This window comes from Atractosteus spatula, chromosome 3 (assembly GCF_055471065.1).
Source record: "Atractosteus spatula isolate fAtrSpa1 chromosome 3, fAtrSpa1.hap1, whole genome shotgun sequence".
NCBI classification, from domain to species: Eukaryota; Metazoa; Chordata; class Actinopteri; order Semionotiformes; family Lepisosteidae; genus Atractosteus; species Atractosteus spatula.
In genome coordinates this window covers 42,727,199-42,743,547 of record NC_142708.1, presented here as the reverse complement: position 1 = coordinate 42,743,547, position 16,349 = coordinate 42,727,199, and the positions used below count along the sequence as shown (strand labels likewise).

Sequence of the window (16,349 nt, the reverse complement as noted above, 5' to 3'; positions counted from 1 at the left end):
CAGCACCTGGCCTGCCAAATTGAACAATTTCTGTATTCCTTTGTGCTTTATACAGTATGTTGCACCATGTTAAATAACATTAGAGATTTCACATGAAAGTGAAATGCAGAAGGGCATGATTGGTATAGATCTTTCATGCCAATTACATGTGTAAACAAGAAAAAGCAAAATTGAGAATCTGCTCGTTTTTATTTTCATTTTTGATGATTTAAGTATCCACAGGGACAAAAGTAAATCTTTCTGTAAAGCCACAGATGCCTTTCAAAACTTTTGGACTTTTCATACTTTACTTTCCTCTGCTTATAATATTCTTTTACTTTTACAAAACTGATCAGAAGTTCCTAAACAGTGTTAAAGTCATGATGCACAATGGTAAAAGATCTTGTCCCAGCATTTAAATTTCTGCTTTAATAAGAGCTACTGTTCCTTACGGTGTGGCATCCTGAAGATGTCAAAGATCCAATGTGATGTACAAATGCTAAGTGACTACAAAGAAAAAATACTGTAATTTTGAAGAGATGGAAATAAATAAATAATATGACACAGTGGACTTCTTTTTATTATAATTTTACAATTTTCTTATGTAAAGTGAGGCACGTTAATATCATATGTGCCATCAGCAAAGTACATTTTAAAATATATATCTAAAATATCGCTCCTTTCTTTTTTATTGGGACTTTTTTTCTAAATGCAAAAATTATTTTTCCTGTTCATAGCTTTTTTATAGCCTGTAATTTCTGCTTGTCGTCCCAAAATCCTTCATACAGTATCCAGCAATAGCATCAGCGATGAAGGTGTTATATTAATAAACTAAATATGACTTATTTTCCATTTGTATTTAATGCATTATATATTTCAGCATTACATTCAATATATTTACATTAGATTTATTTCTATATAATATTGTTTATTCTGCATATGTATTAATTATTTTTATGATTTATATACAGTATGTTAAATACATATATTTATAATTTCTGAAATGTAGCACATCTTTGACTGTTCTGTTTGTATCCTGCATACTTGCAGGTCTTATGGCTTAGTAGATAAGTCAGGAGATCAGGCTCACGGGTCCAGTATGAAGGGTATCCACCACTCCAGGCTGATGTCTTCACGCTAATTAGGCTGAATCAATGGTTATTAAGTCAGAAACTAAAACCCGTGATGGTCATGAGAACCCTTCCTCTCCTCCCCTTTTTTTCTTCTATGCAGAAGATTAAGAGAGGGACGGGATCAAGGGGATTCCATCCCGGCACTTTGCAAATTCTGTGGCATCGTCTTGGTCATCAGGAGAGGCAGTTCTCAAATTTAATTTGGTGAGTTACTGTTTAGAATTTTTCTGTTTAAATGACACATTAAATTTCATTGCAGCATAAACTAATCAAAAATGTGTAATCCAATTTTTGTTTTGTTTATTAAATAGAGATGTTGTATGGCTGATTTATTTAATTTTGCTGAAAAATTAAAATGCACAGTTGGATGAGCATGTGAAGTCAATAATTATGTGTGTAAATTCAATTTAAAGCTTGAAATAAATTTATTTTTCTAATTATTACACTGACCATTTTAGCTTTGTTAACCAATTAACACTTCATTGCTTTTTAAAAATAGCCCCCCTTGTCAATACTGTACTTTTTATTGTTGCAGTTGTGGAGAGATAGGGATTTAATAATTGTCTTAATTCCATTGTTGTTAAAGAAGTTGTAAAAGAATAAATCGAAGTTTAAGTTAGGGTGCACAGTTTGTGTATAGTATAGGTATTCTCCTGTTGCCTAAAAAAACGAATACTACTTCTAATAATAATATTGCATACAACAAATATAAATCTTTCCTCTCTCTCCAGTTGTGCCAAGGAGACAGTATGCCGCGAGGAGAATTCACTGTCCAGTTCTCAAGCAGAGGTACTGGAGGTGGATCTTATGTTCGAGCTGAAGAGTTAGTATACATATATTTTTTTCTTATGCTCTCTGTCCTCATGCTGTGTTAGGAATGTCCTATGAGTTTCAGCACATAATCTGAAGTGTTTGATAGAAAAAGAACTTCACAAATATAATCAATGCTGTGCACTTAAAAGATTTTCAATCCAAAGTACAATGATATTCATATTTACTATTCTGTCATAATGAATGTTAGATGGACAAGGTCTCATAAGATATAAACCAAATGGTCCTACAGTTACAGAAGTATACAAAAGAACAATTATTAATTTAGTTTCTATTATTGTAGGCTTCTATTTTGTATTATGATTTGCTTCTATCAGATAAACAGTACAGCTTAATAATACTATTCAGTTAATTGTACTTTTTTTAAGCAATAATGATAATTTTTATTAAATATTAAATAACAATAACACTTGATTTCAACTCCCAATCTCTTCAAATATTATCACACTATTTTGTATATGGATTTTAGTCTTAATTTCAAACAGACTGTATATTTTGCAGTATTTTGGTTGTGCAGGTAGAATTATACCTGTTTGGTAACTACAAGGCTTTAGTACTATCAATAAATACCTGTGAAAATCATGAAATTCTGATAAAAATATGAACATAAACTGAATGTTTTAAATGAACTTGTGGAGACACTGGTGCACTTCAAAAGAGGACAGTGCAGGAAAATCAGAATTACTGCAAAACTATTTAGACATTCATTATTCATGACTATGAATAATGTCCAGCAGCCATATAACTCTGCAACTCACAACTGGCAACCCACTGAAGCTAAGCAGGTGTGAGCCTGGTTAGTACCTGGATGGGAGAAAAACTAAGGTTGCTGCTGGAAGAGGTGTTAGTGGGGCCAGCAGGGGGCGCTCACCCTGCAGTCCATGTGGGTCCTAATGCCCCAGTATAGTGACGGGGACACTATACTGTAAACAGGCGCCGTCCTTCGGATAAGACGTAAAACTGAGGTCCTGACTCTCTGTCGTCATTAAAAATCCCAGGGCATTTCTCGAAAAGAGTAGGGGTGTTACTCCGACGTCCTGGCCAAATTTCCCATTGGCCCTTACCAATCATGGCCTCCTAATAATCCCCATCTATGAATTGGCTTCATTACTCTGCTCTCCTCCCCACTGATAGCTGATGTGTGGTGATCCAAGTGGATGCTGCACGTTGGTGGTGGTGGAGGGGAGTCCCCATTACCTGTAAAGCGCTTTGAGTGGAGTGTCCAGAAAAGCGCTATATAAGTGTAAGCAATTAACTAATTGGGCTGAAGAATGACTCATTCATGGAGAGGATCTGATGCCACTGCTGATGAGTCCATCGCAGCCTCTGTCTGGTCCAAGCCAGTTGGGTGTGACATCTAGGAGGTGTGAGCAGAGGGCCTCTGACAGGTCGCCTTCCTCTAAGACCAGGAGCATGGAGCCTCACTGTCCTGTCACTGATGCAGGCATTGTGTCTGCCGGCAGTTTCAGCAGCAGTACAGGTGGCTGATCTGAAACGATCTCTCAGATGGACCAGTCTGATTTGTAGGTCCTGCTCTGATGTGGTCACTCGAGTGCGACCGGATCTTGGACGGTCATCTGTCCTGCCGGTCTGAAACCTTCTCTGTTGTCGGGACACAGTAGAGCGGCTTACTCCATAGTGTCTGGCAACGCTGGCACAAGGCATGCTTGCCTGCAACATGCTGATGGCCCTCTCCCTTGCTTTTGGTGACATTTGAGGCATTATGGAATGCACAGAAAACTGACTAAGTGTGGCCTTTTTCTTGCAGTGACCTAAGCTTTGAATTAAGGCATTGTTCCACCTGGACTTCGTTGAGTAAAAGTGCACCTATTGAGCTTTCATGTGATTGACAAATTGCAATGCCTCACTGCACAAGCTGTATTGCTGGTCAGAGGGCTTAAAACAAATTAACAACTTTTTGCGAAAGTACATAAACTATAACTATAGTATTCTCATTCCAGAAAATTTTGCATTTCTTTTTTCCATCAGTATAGATCCAATTAGAAAATGTAGTGACAAGAATGCCTTGTAAGTGCATGTCTAGGATCTTAATTTAAAGGTACACATTATGCATTGTTGTCTTTAATCTGAGAACAGCTAATCTTTTATTTTCAGATTAGAATGTAAAGCTCTTTTGTGCATACTTTCACTAAACTTGGGTCCATCTGGCAATGTGGAAACCAGGGTCCAGTGTTGGAGCACACAGTAACTCTCACAACAATGAATTAGCTATTTAAACCCTGCAAAAGTAGCTTTTTGTTAAAATAATTTTAATTAAAATATTTTAACAGCATTCAAATAAGTCATTAGAATAACAGTATATTAAAGAGTGATCCCATGCACTAACAATGTTATACTACTTGCTGTGAAAGAAACAAAATCTATAAAAACTTGAGATTCTTAGTATAACCCAGAAAATGGATCATTTTCAATACACTGTAATGTCTGGAATGCAAATTGTATTAATTAAACATTGAGTGAATGGTCTTAATATTTAAACTAAGAACATTTGTTGAATTAAAACAGTCAGCACACAACCATAGTCCTGAAGAGCTGCTTTTACCTCAGCAGAATCGAAAGAGGTGGTACAAATGAATCTACTCTGACAGTGTGGCAGATCTGTTTGCTTACAGTTCCGCTTTTAATATTTTATAATATTCAACATTTACTGAAATAGTAATCAACTTCATGTTTTTTAAATCAGGGTTTCTAATTGCATTTCAGGGCGGCAGGGATAGCTTTACTGGTCATCATTCTAGCAGCTCTGCTGATCATCGGATGCTGGTATTACAGGAGGAGACGTGGGTACAAAAGTATCCGGGTGAGACACTCGCTCAAACCTGCAGGTTCCAGTCCTCCATGCCTGCACACAAAGCCCATCCAGCTAATTTTGAGACTTTACAGTTGTTGCGGACATCATTGTACTAATTGGAAAAGGGTGAATACTTATGCAAGGCACTGCATATCATTCACTTTCAGGTTCACAAAGTATCAGTCTTACACTTGTAGACTCTGCTTAACAATTTGTGTCTAGTTTGATTAAGTGTATTTATTACCAGAAATGAATTACACTCTCTTCTGTGGTGGATTAATTATTAAGTGACTGAATTGCTCCTCTTTACAGAGTCAAGGATTAGATCGCAGTTCTTTCAGATCTTTAATGAAGTCTGATCACTACAGTGAGGAAGGAGCATCTGCAGAGAACAAAGTTGTCCTAAGCGAGTTCCACAATCTCAACTCTGTGGTAAGAGATGGGCAAATTAGGGAAAATATAGTGTGGTATTTAACATTTTTTCTGGTAGTTCAAGTAGGTAGCTGCGTCAGCATGCGTAAGCTGCAAAGGAACAAGTAAAGGTTTATTCCATGCTGAAAAGAGAAGAAAAGAAACACAATGTTTCGACTGTGGAGCCTTCTTCAGATATTTGTCTGTATGAGGGTGGGAGGCTGAACCATGGTATTGGAATTGTAACCAGATCACCAGAAAACTGATAAAAGCTATTAAATCTTGATGTATTTGGTTTTATTTTAAAACAGATGTTTCAGACTTCCTTGTCACCAGCTTTTTCATGTTCCTGGCAATAAATTCTTCAACTTTATGGACTATTTCTGGTCCTGGAATCCAAAGGTTTTATAGGGATCTTTAATTCCCATATGGCTAAGGAACTTGAAAAGGGTTATTTTGTCCAATTAAGTACATGTGTAAGTTAAAAAGCAGCATGGTGGTGTGTCAATGCTAATTGCTCTTGGGTCCCAAGCTTGGTCTTGGTCTAGGATGCCTTCTGTGTGGAATTTGTATGTTTAACACATGTTTGCTTGGATTTTCTCCCCCTTTCTGAAGACACAGTGGCTTCCGTCTTTCTAAACTATCTGTGTGCTCATGTGCCTGTTTGTGATGGAGTGGCACCCATTCTAGAGTGCACTTTATGTTTCCAAGAGAGGCAATGGTGACCGTTACTACACCTAAGCAGCTTTCGGATATTGGATGAATCCAAGTATAGAAAATGGATTGTGCTCAGATGAAAATTTAAAAAGAACTTATAGACTCTAGACGTTTCTGTATTGAGAAGCAATAAAAATGCAACTTGCAACTTCACACTTCTGCATCTGTAATGTCTCTTGATATTCACGGATAATTTCTAAGATTAAAAGTTAATAACATTTAAAATATCTATATGGCTGTTGTCAATACTTCAAACTAGACACAAACCCACTTTGTGAAGAGGTTGTAACTAAAGCCTAATGACTGCAATTGAAATATTATAAAATATATAAAACAACCCTATGTACTGTACAGCTTGGTGAAGGAAAGAGAGGTGAAGAGTGTGTATATCTTATACTGTACATGTACGTGTCAGTGAATGCATGCAGGAAGTATGATATTAAAAAGAATCCCCATAGCTGGTTGTGTGATTTGTGTCATGTTACCATGTCTTGTTGAGCTGGTATTGAAATCCCTCAGAGGTTACAAAGTCCTCTAACAGCTTGTAACTGACCTAAAACTAAATGCACCGTTCTATGCAATGTAATGTATTTTGTTGTATTGAAAAGACCCCGTGAATAAACAAAACCTGCTTCTTTTTCCCCCTTTTTAAACTCAAGACGATGTGACTCCAGTCTGTTTTGGTTCTGTTTCAGGTTCCTAGTGCTCCTCCACCTTATGAGAAAATAGCTTCTGGACCTTCACCACCTCCGTACTCCGCGTGACAATGGAATTACCACAGCCAGCAAAGTCAAAAACAAGCCTAGACTAAACTTATCAGTATGAATTCTCTTAACCTAATTTCCTTTCATCGCAGATGTGCTTCACAGTTAAAATGTGCCTTTCTTTACTGGAGTACTACTTTGTTCATTGTATCTGACAGTTAAACAGATAAATGGATCATGGTGTAGGATGAGATTTGTTTCTGTAGAAAACTAACAGAAATATTTGCAATTAACTTGCCTGGTTATAATATTTTTTTAGTTCCAGAAGTTTCTGTTCACATCATTCATTGCTAGTTTTATTTTATCCAATGTATAACTTTTATGATTGTACAAACCATGCTTCTCATTATCAGCCAATGAGAAGGTCCATTGATTTGACTAGAAATTCCTATATTTTCCCAAAACTGATACCCTCTATGCTGTTCTATTGGGTAGATTTATTGGTTTTTAGTATTCAGAACACACTTCAATTGAGAAAAAATATCTGCCTTCCTCTCCTTCATTAACTGGAGCATCCATTCACATCTCCTGTCCAGTGACCCTCCTAGTTATTATCTAGAATTCACTCTGCCCAACTTTCAAAAATAATTTTAATTGAAAAGGAGAAAAAATTCATTTGATGACCTTGGGTAACCCTTTCTTCTTTGGCTAATTGTAAAAGATACAGTATCAGATGTGGTAATTGATATGGTAGTATGGTCCTGTTCCTTGCCCTTATGGAAGGAGAACAGCTGTCACAGTGGTTTAACTTTCCTCAAAGTTTTGGAGTAATAATAATGTGGCAGTCATTCTTTATTTTATGAGTCATTCTGTTTTTACCAGGAAGTAAAATTATAGTAATACACAACAGAACTACACCTAAAGGAGGCTTAAGCATTCGTATGAATATTTACCATCCTTCCCCCCCCAAAACAAATCTAGAAGAAAATGTTTTCCTGCCATTTTTTGTATGCCTTTCTCATCAAAATAACAGATGTATATACGGTTAACATCAGTTAACATCTTAAGCAATTTATTGCTATCTATTTTTGTTCAGTCTACCACCTGGTTCTGGGAAACCACTGTCTCTTAATGGTTTTTGTTTCAGCAGGACAGGTTGTATAAAGTTCTGCAATGCAAAATTGTTAGAACACCATTAATCTTTGAAACCTGTTTTTTGTAAAAATAGGTAAACAAAAGTCGAAGTAAGCAAGTTGATCAATTATAGGTATCAATTGCTACTACAGATTATCAACTCAGCTGAACTGAAGACCTGCAGATAGGGGTATCCCAAGACCAGTGTTGGAAACCACTGATGTGGGGGAAACATTAAACATATTCTGAGCTAAAGTATGTCTCTCTTTAGGATGATCATGTTTTAAAACTCACAAGTTACCTTCCTGAGGAAGTGCCAATCAAGGAGCATGCACTCATTTAAAGGTCGCAGTAGGTATGTTAGAAGCATATCGTCAAGGTCTCAGAAAAAAATAAAAAAGTGATTACATTTTATTACAGAGTGGTCCCAAAGTAAACTGTAGTTCCGTTAGTGCATTGCTTTAAAAGCTAAAGCATTGGAATCACCTACCAAAAGAAGACATTTTCATCAGATATCTTTTTAGCATCAGTAAGCTCTCAAATCTCTTTTTCATTTTGCTACTCCTTACACTAATAACTATTAAGCACAAATACTAGTTTCATTTCATTTATGTGCTAAATAAGTGTTTCTTTTTGTGACAATCTATTAATCTGCATTTTCGTTTTTGTACTATTTGTGCAAAATAGGACCTTTAAAGAATTGTACTCGCCAGCTCTGTATACAAAGAATGTTCTCTTTATTTCCATGCAGAGAATTCTGCAATTTCCTAAACAATGCAATGGTCCAAAATATCTAATAAAATACTTTAAAAAAATCTATACATTATGTAAACAGAAAACATAAATAACACCTTACAATTCCATACATATGTTCAGTAGGGCGGGTTCAAACAAATATTTACAAGTTCAGCATCTTCCAACTTCATTTCTTACGTATGAATGTTGGCAATTATTCAAATGAAACAAAATACTGGACAACTGTTTTCAGAAAAATGACAAATAGGTGAAACCTTTGTCATTGTTGATCTCAATATACAAAAAAACCCTTATTTCAGACTTACAGAAAAACCACAGACCAGCCATTTCACAGCCCACAATTAGTATTATGCTTGATTTTTTTTAAGGTTATTTAAGGTAAATAAGTCTATGACTATTACTAACCCTGGTCTGTGAGCTAAGAGTTTAACAAAGATGACTGTACCATTTCAGAGGAAAAAATAAGTTTTATATTCACAATTTTTTTTCAATTTTTTTTCCCCTAAAGGTGCACTTGGCATCACAATCCAACAATGAATGCTGATACTGAGAAACAGCTGATACATTTCAGGGTGACTTTACCTTCATCCTTTGTTTCATCATGGACCTTTGATCTTTCACTGGATCTGCAAACTAAGTCAGATGGCTATCACTCTCATTTTTCTTTCCTTCAGATCTTGTATTAACTACTTCTAATATCCACCTTGCAACACCTGACTAAAAGCAATGAGGAAGAAGGGTTAGTCTTGTTTTATCAAGAGTTTTACTAACAAGATAGTAAAAAAGTACAATGTTAAGGGACAAAGAAATATGGCAAATTGGTATGATCAATTATGGTAGTTGGTGGAATAAAACACATTTTAATAGCCTTTAAGAACCTCAATTTATTTTTAAATAAACACATGACATGAACCTGTGCGTTGTAAACATCTTCACTCATTTTCTCTGGCGCACTACGCCTTTTATAAAGCTCTTGTTTTCCAGAACACAGTTCTGATGACAGAAACTGTTACCTCACTTTCACCCACATCTTCTGCTACAGATTGTATAATCATACACAGTAACTGACAAACTGACCTTGTGTTTACTAGGGTAAGCTAATAGAAACCTGCAAGAGATGCTGCATGTCAAATCAAAAGACAGCGTGCTGAAGCTTTGCACAGCTGACACTTAAGAACTGATGGTGTTGTTGCCTGGGCAAATAAACTTCTGAGAAGGATCTCTTTTAAATCAAATCGATTCATTAATTCATAAATGATTCTAAAACTGGTAATATCCAAAATTTGTCTACAATTTTACATAGAAACGTAACAGTGCAGTAGCAAAGCCATCAGCAATATAACCAGTGGTAAAGGGTGACGTGAACAGAAGACTCATTTATAAATAAATGTATACAACTCTTGATAAAACAACACTCCTTGGCCTGTTTTTTTTTTTAATATGGGGGTGTGGTCATGAATGAAGAGCATGTCAGCTAGGGCGGCAGGTGGGCTTCTACAGTTGTAACTACCTTACTCTGTTACTGGGTAATCAAGGTGTCTCAAAGACTGTGGATTTACAGATCTAAGAAATAGAACAATGAGATTTTGTTCAAGAAAAATTTCATTGTTCATGTTCATTGAACAAAAAATCTGTTATATTTATTTAAGTCTTAGGTGTTTCTTTGCAACCCTGTCTGTTGTAACAACAAGCCTGTTTGGGGTAGGAAAGTAAAAGTAATTCAAAATTTTTCAATTTGCAGTACTGCAAAGGGTCATTATTAATATACTGCTTTGTGTGAACTGTTCTAACCGTGTAAATGTAAGCATTTTCTTTGCAGAAATTAACAAATGACTTTCATTTGGGGATGAAAAACTATCTTTCACTTGCAAACAGTGATAAAAAGTGAAAGCTTAAACAGCCTTGAATATGTAAAAAGTAGAAATAGACAGCTTGTCCTCTTAGCACTCAGCATCACTGATGCATTTCCGGGAGCACTGCTGTCATAAATCCACCACACATCTGTCAAAAACATATAATTCCTGACTGGCATCAAACATATTAGTGTGTATATATATAAACACATACATACAGTCCTCTTTTCACTTACAACCAAGCCTAGGGCAGAGCACTGAAACTTGTGAGAATGGAGACGGTACTATACAGAATGCTGCTTACAGGGAGTCTACTGTCCACTAATGTGAAAACAATCAGAGGAAATCCTGGTGATATGGGAAGGTGATACTATAAACAGAGGCAGCATGAAAAGAAGATAACTATGTTTACTTTAGTCACCCACTGAAAAGTCTTAGGAAAGTGGCTCCATTGCCTGGATATGCAATTCCATGGAGTTATTATCCTTAGAAGGTTATTGTTTACACAGCTAGGGAAAGCAAATTATTCAAAAGTACCTTCGGGGGAAAGATGTTCCAAGTTAACATATTTTTGTTGAACATATTGATAATCCACTTTATGGAAATAGACTGCTCACCCTGAACAGCTCCCATTTTGTGTATTCAAGGGTATTGTCCATTACAGTATATAACATGTAATATAGGCTTTAACTGGCTTTGCAGAGTCACAGCCTGTGGCACCATTTCCTATCGTCAGTGATAGCAAGTCTTGATTGCCACATTTGTAGGTTATTTTCCATTTAGTTTTTGCCAAACTGTAACAATAATTCAGAGGGATTTCACATTTTATTTCCATATTGAAATACTGCATTTTGTGTGTCAGGAAAAATGCCGCATACTGGTATACAGCAAATCCAAACTGAACTGCTTGAGCAGGCAGAATTTCGTATGTTATGGAATAACATCTGGACTACTTTCATCCAGTGCTCTAGCGCACCGCCTTATAGTCTCAGTTATTGGATCTTCCTTTATCTGGCTCTGCTGTAGTTTGAGGATTGTCTGCCATCGTGATAGGCAGCACTCTTCCTGTACTGGAACTTGGTGTCACCACCACTGTAGCCACAGCCTTGGACACTGGTAACAGACTGGAATTGGGACTTCTGATGGCATTTAAAATGGCTCCTTCTGGACTCACCATTAGCTTACTGGGAGAAGCACTGGTCAGAAGTGCTGCAGAGCTTGCAGGCAGGGGTGCTGTGCTTAACATGGGTGTTGAGTTAGTTAAAAGCAGAGGCATTCTCACTGGTTCCAAGCCTGTCGCCCTGAGAGGCTGAGCAGGTGCCATTATAACTGTATTTGAGGGGGGTACTGTTGCTATGGGGGAAATCTGTCTCCTGTTGAAGGTACTCCCTATTGGTGGTACTTTTGCTACAGGCAAAGACTGTATCCTAGAGACTACACTGCCTATTGGTGGTACTGTGGCTGTAGGCAACACTTGTGCCCTTGAAACAGAGGCCCCGACTGGCTGTACAGTTGATGTCAGCTGTACTTTAGTTACTATATTTGTAGGTCCTGCAGCTTTTGTGCTGCTGACTAAGCTTTCTGTCTGCGGGGCTGTCACTGCAATATTCTCTTTCACAAGATTACTTAGAGCTTGTACTGAAGCAACTGATAAGCCTTTGCCCTCAGTCAATGATGCTACTGTTGAAATCTTGGCAGCACTGGATTGACCATGAAGTGAAGTTGAACCTGCTGCCACTGATTGTGAAACTGGAACAACAGAAACAGCACTACTGGCTGCCAAACATTTCCCAATACCTTTCCCAAGAGAATTTACTTGAGAAGAGGGAAGAGCCTGAGAAAGGTTTACCTTCAGTGCTGTGGAAGTCTGTGGTATATATGGAGTATTTAGACAACGTGCATTTGTCGATACCACCTTGGCTTCTGGCTTCTGGCTTGGAGTGCCAAAGGGGACCGCACCTGATCCACCCGACAGACTTTTCTGGGCAGCTTGAGAGCCTCCCTGAGGCCCAGTGGGAGAAGTACCTGGATTAGATATGAGGAGTACATGGCTCCCAGGACCAAGACCATGAGAAGGGACAATAAACCTAGTGTTGTTAATAACAATTTGGGTTCCAGGAGCAAGTGGTGCGGTGGTGTTGATCACAATCTTCTGCTGCACAGAAGGTTCATTCAAAGGGTTGACTGCAGTAGGCTGGCAGGCAGGTCTAGGAGCAGGAACAGGGGTGCTGAAGATTTGTGTGGGGGTTGACACATTGCGTGGCTGGTTTTGACATGTGGTAAGCGAGGTCAAGGATACTGGGAGGCGTTTTGTGGAAAGTGGGATTGGACATCGTAGCTTGTTCACAGCAGAAGCAAGTACTGACGTCCTGGCTGGAAGTGCATTCATTACTGTAGGGTCATTCTGAATGAAACTGTTCATGGAAGGAGCTAGAGCAGTCTTTGGAGCACTACCCCCTGCTTGTCCCACTGATGTACTGCTCAAAGCACAAGCCAAGGAAGTGCTGGTAGATGAAATATCTTGCTGTTTAGAAGCAGTTATAAGAAGAGAGGATGCAAAATGTCCAGCTTTCAGAGTTGAGTAAGACAGGGGTGTGCCATCATTACACCCACTGGCTTTACTATATGTTGAACCTGTACTTTTTGAAGCGTCAGTACTGGGTCCACTAAGACTAACAGCGGTCTGAGCAGAAACACTGACTGCAGCAACACTTGGACTACTGTGTATATTTTTCATACCTGATTCTAATCCAGAAATACTATTCCGCTTCACCTGATTCAAGGGTTCTTCTGGTAACCTAGTAGCAAAGTCAGGTAACAAGCCAATCACTTTAATATTCTGCAACGTGTCTGTAGCAGCATTGACAATGGCTTGACCTATATTCAGGCCAATCTTCACATCTTTGACTTGAGGTGAAATGGGGACACAAGGTTGGGATGCTGCAGGGGAGTCTGTGGAGGAAGATTGCTCTGGAAGTTTTGAATTTCCAATAGCGGGGTGACGAACAGGGGCAGATGCTTGGGTTATAAACATTAGCCTTGGAGTTTGAACAGTGGAAGCAGCAGTAGAAGAGCTAACATTTGATAAAGGTACAGGAGAGGCAATGCCAGATGGTGGTGTAACAAGGATGACTTTCTGTAAGGGCGATCGTTCTTCCAAACATGCCTCTGGTTGAGACCTCTTGGTTGGAAGTTTGTTGGCATACTGCACCACAGTAGTTGGTGTGATTACCTTGCTGGGTTTAGCCAGGCTTGCAGTAGAGACTGCTATGTTGACAGTGTTTTGCTGAGTTGTGGGCAATGCTGGATTCATAGCAACTGATGGTCGAGAAGCTGTCATTGCTGTGGACTTACTTGTAGCTTCCTGCACAGTGAGAGAAGCACTTTTGTGCTGGTTTAATGCTACGTTGACAGTTGTCCCTACTGCCTGACTCACACTGACAGGAATAGAGATAGCTGAGGAAATCTGAGACAAGCCAGTAAAGGGCAATCCACCAAACAAAGAAAAGGCTGTTGGTGATGTAGTTGCAACAGTGCAGGTACTTCCTGAGGGAGTTAAAGTAGAAGAGGCAGATGACTTAGAAACCAGAAACGCCTGAAACTGTGGGGTAAAAGTGAAAACTGGACTGGAAGATAGGCTAGAAGTGCTGTGGTCAGAGCTGGTCTGCACCTTGACGACCCCTGTATTTCCTCCCCTGGTTGTGACATGAATAGATTGAGAGTCTCTGATGCACACAGTTTTCAGCTCCTGCTTGGAATCAGAAGTTCTGCTGGGACTCTCAGATGGAGCACTGGCAGCTGTAGCTCTGTTGGGCACTGCACTTTGTGTCAGGCACTGCACTGGCCCTGTTTTAGAGACAGAGGTACCGATTAAGGTGGATGTTGAAGATATTGCTACCACCTCTGTCTTTGGTGTTTTCATTATGTGCAAACTGTTAGACACACCGGAAGAAGAGTAGGCCCTGCCAGAGACATCATTCAATGGGGCAACTTGCTGCACAGGAATCTTACTCACGTCATCAGGACGAGCATTGCTAAGGGGGTAAGGCAAAGTACAGGCAGTTGTAGAGGCAGGAACACCTGGGTTCTTCTGCTTCTGAGAATCCTTCTCCAGCTGCTTTTGGATAAGCAGGTTTGTGGGCAAGATGACCACCTGCTGCATTACCTTTTCTCCTGTCTTCTGATCTAGAACTGGTTGTACTGCAATCTTCACAGGGCCGCTCCCTTTCCTGAGTAAATCCAAAGGTGCGCAGCTATTATTAGACATCTTGTAGACCACCTGCACAGGACTTTTCGGTGGGGACTGCACAGAAGTTAGAGGTTTCGTTGTCTGTGGTAGAACAGTTGCCTTATTGGACATCTGGCTGGCAGTTGCTGAAGGCTGGCTGATTAAGGTCACTTTGTTCCCAACATTCTTGGCCAACAAGGCTTGGATGGGTTTGCCTCCCTTTAGGAAAATGGGGACAGTTGAACCCTTGGAATTTTCTGGAGTCAGGGGCTGTATGGATAGTTTTGATTCTCCCACTCGCATTTCAGGCTGTGGTCTAGGTGACATCTGCTCCTCACTGCCACCAGTTTTGTTTCTCTTTCTGGGAGTTATTTCCTCATCAGTACTACCACTTTGTCTGCGTTTAGGATTTTTGGAAGGCAGTTTCTGCCCATCTTGGGAAGAAAATTCTTTTTTCAACACCCGACTCCTCACTGATGAGTCTGCCCCTTGCTGCCGTGTGTCCCCTGAAATAAAAATTATTACAAATAAAGAAAATACAAATTGTATTAAACTGAAATTTAATCATGCTATTATATAAAGTTGAAAACATACTTTAAAATAAACTGGTTATTTAAAAATCTTTTTTAGAAATTTGAATCAAATTCAAAAGAGGTCAAAAACAATAGATACGCAACATGTTAAGCAATGCAAGTTACACAGTTTACTGCAGTATCACCACAAATTTATTTCACTTTTATACATCTCATTAAACAGTAAAATTGATGAAGGCATGGTCAGATACTGTAACCAATTGGGTAAAATAATTTGTAAAAACATCTGGTAACTCTTGTAGGAAATACATGTCCTAGCTACACTGTTGACTACATCTGTCCATTCAATATGGTGAGAATCTAAATCCAAGAAAACAAACTAAATCTAAGCTCCCAGCCAGACCTGAGCCTACAGTAGATGTAGATGTTCAATGCCATAGGATACAAATCTTAAATAGTCCTGCATAATCAATAAGTATCAATGGTTAATAATAAAACACTAAATTAATATTAATGAATAATAATTAATAAAACCAGTTTCCAAAGTAGAAAAAGACTAAATAAGACTGAAATGAAATAAGGTTAATGTAAGTACTGATGTGAAAGTCAGCAGGGGACAGGGCATTCTGTCGCAACTCTTAATATATCTTTGTAAAATAATCCCTTAAGAGTTGGAACCTCACTTCAGGATTCAACTTAAAGTGTGCATGCCATATTAAAAAATTCAAATGCACGGCAGATTTTGAGCTGTTTTCCTGCCCAAATATTTTTAAGATAATTCTATTATAAAAATAACCTCTGCATTTTTTGGGGATCTGAAGACTTTGATTCTATTAATAATACATCCAATACTTATGCACTGTATATACAGGAAATACAATTAATCTTTTTTTGCATTTCCATTAAAGCTATTTTGATTTATGTTCATCACACCTCAGTAGGTAAATCATATCATGATTAATGCCTCCCTTGCTAGTATGTACAGTATAAATATATAATCTAATTATATTAAACCATATTATATTATAACCAAATTATTTAAAATTCCCATGCATGACAATACAATTAATCCTTATTAAAAAACCCTGTTTTACTGTCTGTTTATGGATAGTTGGTCTGAAGACTAAAGAACATTGTAAGGAAGTTACAGATAGTAATAGAAATGTATAGATTAGGAAAAGGGTACACAAATATTAAATATCCCTAATATCACAGCAAGTACTGTAGGCTCAATAATCAAGAAGTGGAAGCTGCATCA

The 16,349-nt window shown here is 38.2% G+C and overlaps 2 protein-coding genes across 2 annotated transcripts in view; one reads left to right on the top strand and one right to left on the bottom strand.

Annotated features, from left to right (window-relative positions):
* The first annotated feature begins 1,260 nt into the window (after positions 1-1,260).
* mlana (melan-A) lies at positions 1,261-9,719 on the top strand. Its single transcript, XM_088911981.1, has 5 exons — positions 1,261-1,316; positions 1,844-1,935; positions 4,668-4,764; positions 5,068-5,187; positions 6,579-9,719. The coding sequence occupies exons 2-5, from the start codon at positions 1,862-1,864 to the stop codon at positions 6,645-6,647; spliced, it is 360 nt and encodes a 119-aa protein (XP_088768107.1). The 5' UTR covers positions 1,261-1,316; positions 1,844-1,861; the 3' UTR covers positions 6,648-9,719.
* The window catches only part of brd10 (bromodomain containing 10), a 30,792-nt gene continuing 22,885 nt past the window's right edge, over positions 8,443-16,349 (bottom strand). The window contains exon 8 of the mRNA XM_088911980.1: positions 8,443-15,064. Coding sequence (XP_088768106.1) covers positions 11,319-15,064 — 3,746 coding nt within the window. The 3' untranslated portion in view covers positions 8,443-11,318. The remainder of the gene's footprint in view (positions 15,065-16,349) is intronic.

What these genes read in the sequence shown, in the direction of transcription:
- mlana (XM_088911981.1), top strand. Translation starts at nt 1,862, where the DNA reads ATGCCGCGAGGAGAATTCACTGTCCAGTTCTCAAGCAGAGGTACTGGA. An exon ending in GTGGGTACAAAAGTATCCGG is followed by an intron (nt 4,765 to 5,067) that starts GTGAGACACTCG and finishes TCCTCTTTACAG; the next exon opens with AGTCAAGGATTAGATCGCAG. An exon ending in TCCACAATCTCAACTCTGTG is followed by an intron (nt 5,188 to 6,578) that starts GTAAGAGATGGG and finishes GTTCTGTTTCAG; the next exon opens with GTTCCTAGTGCTCCTCCACC.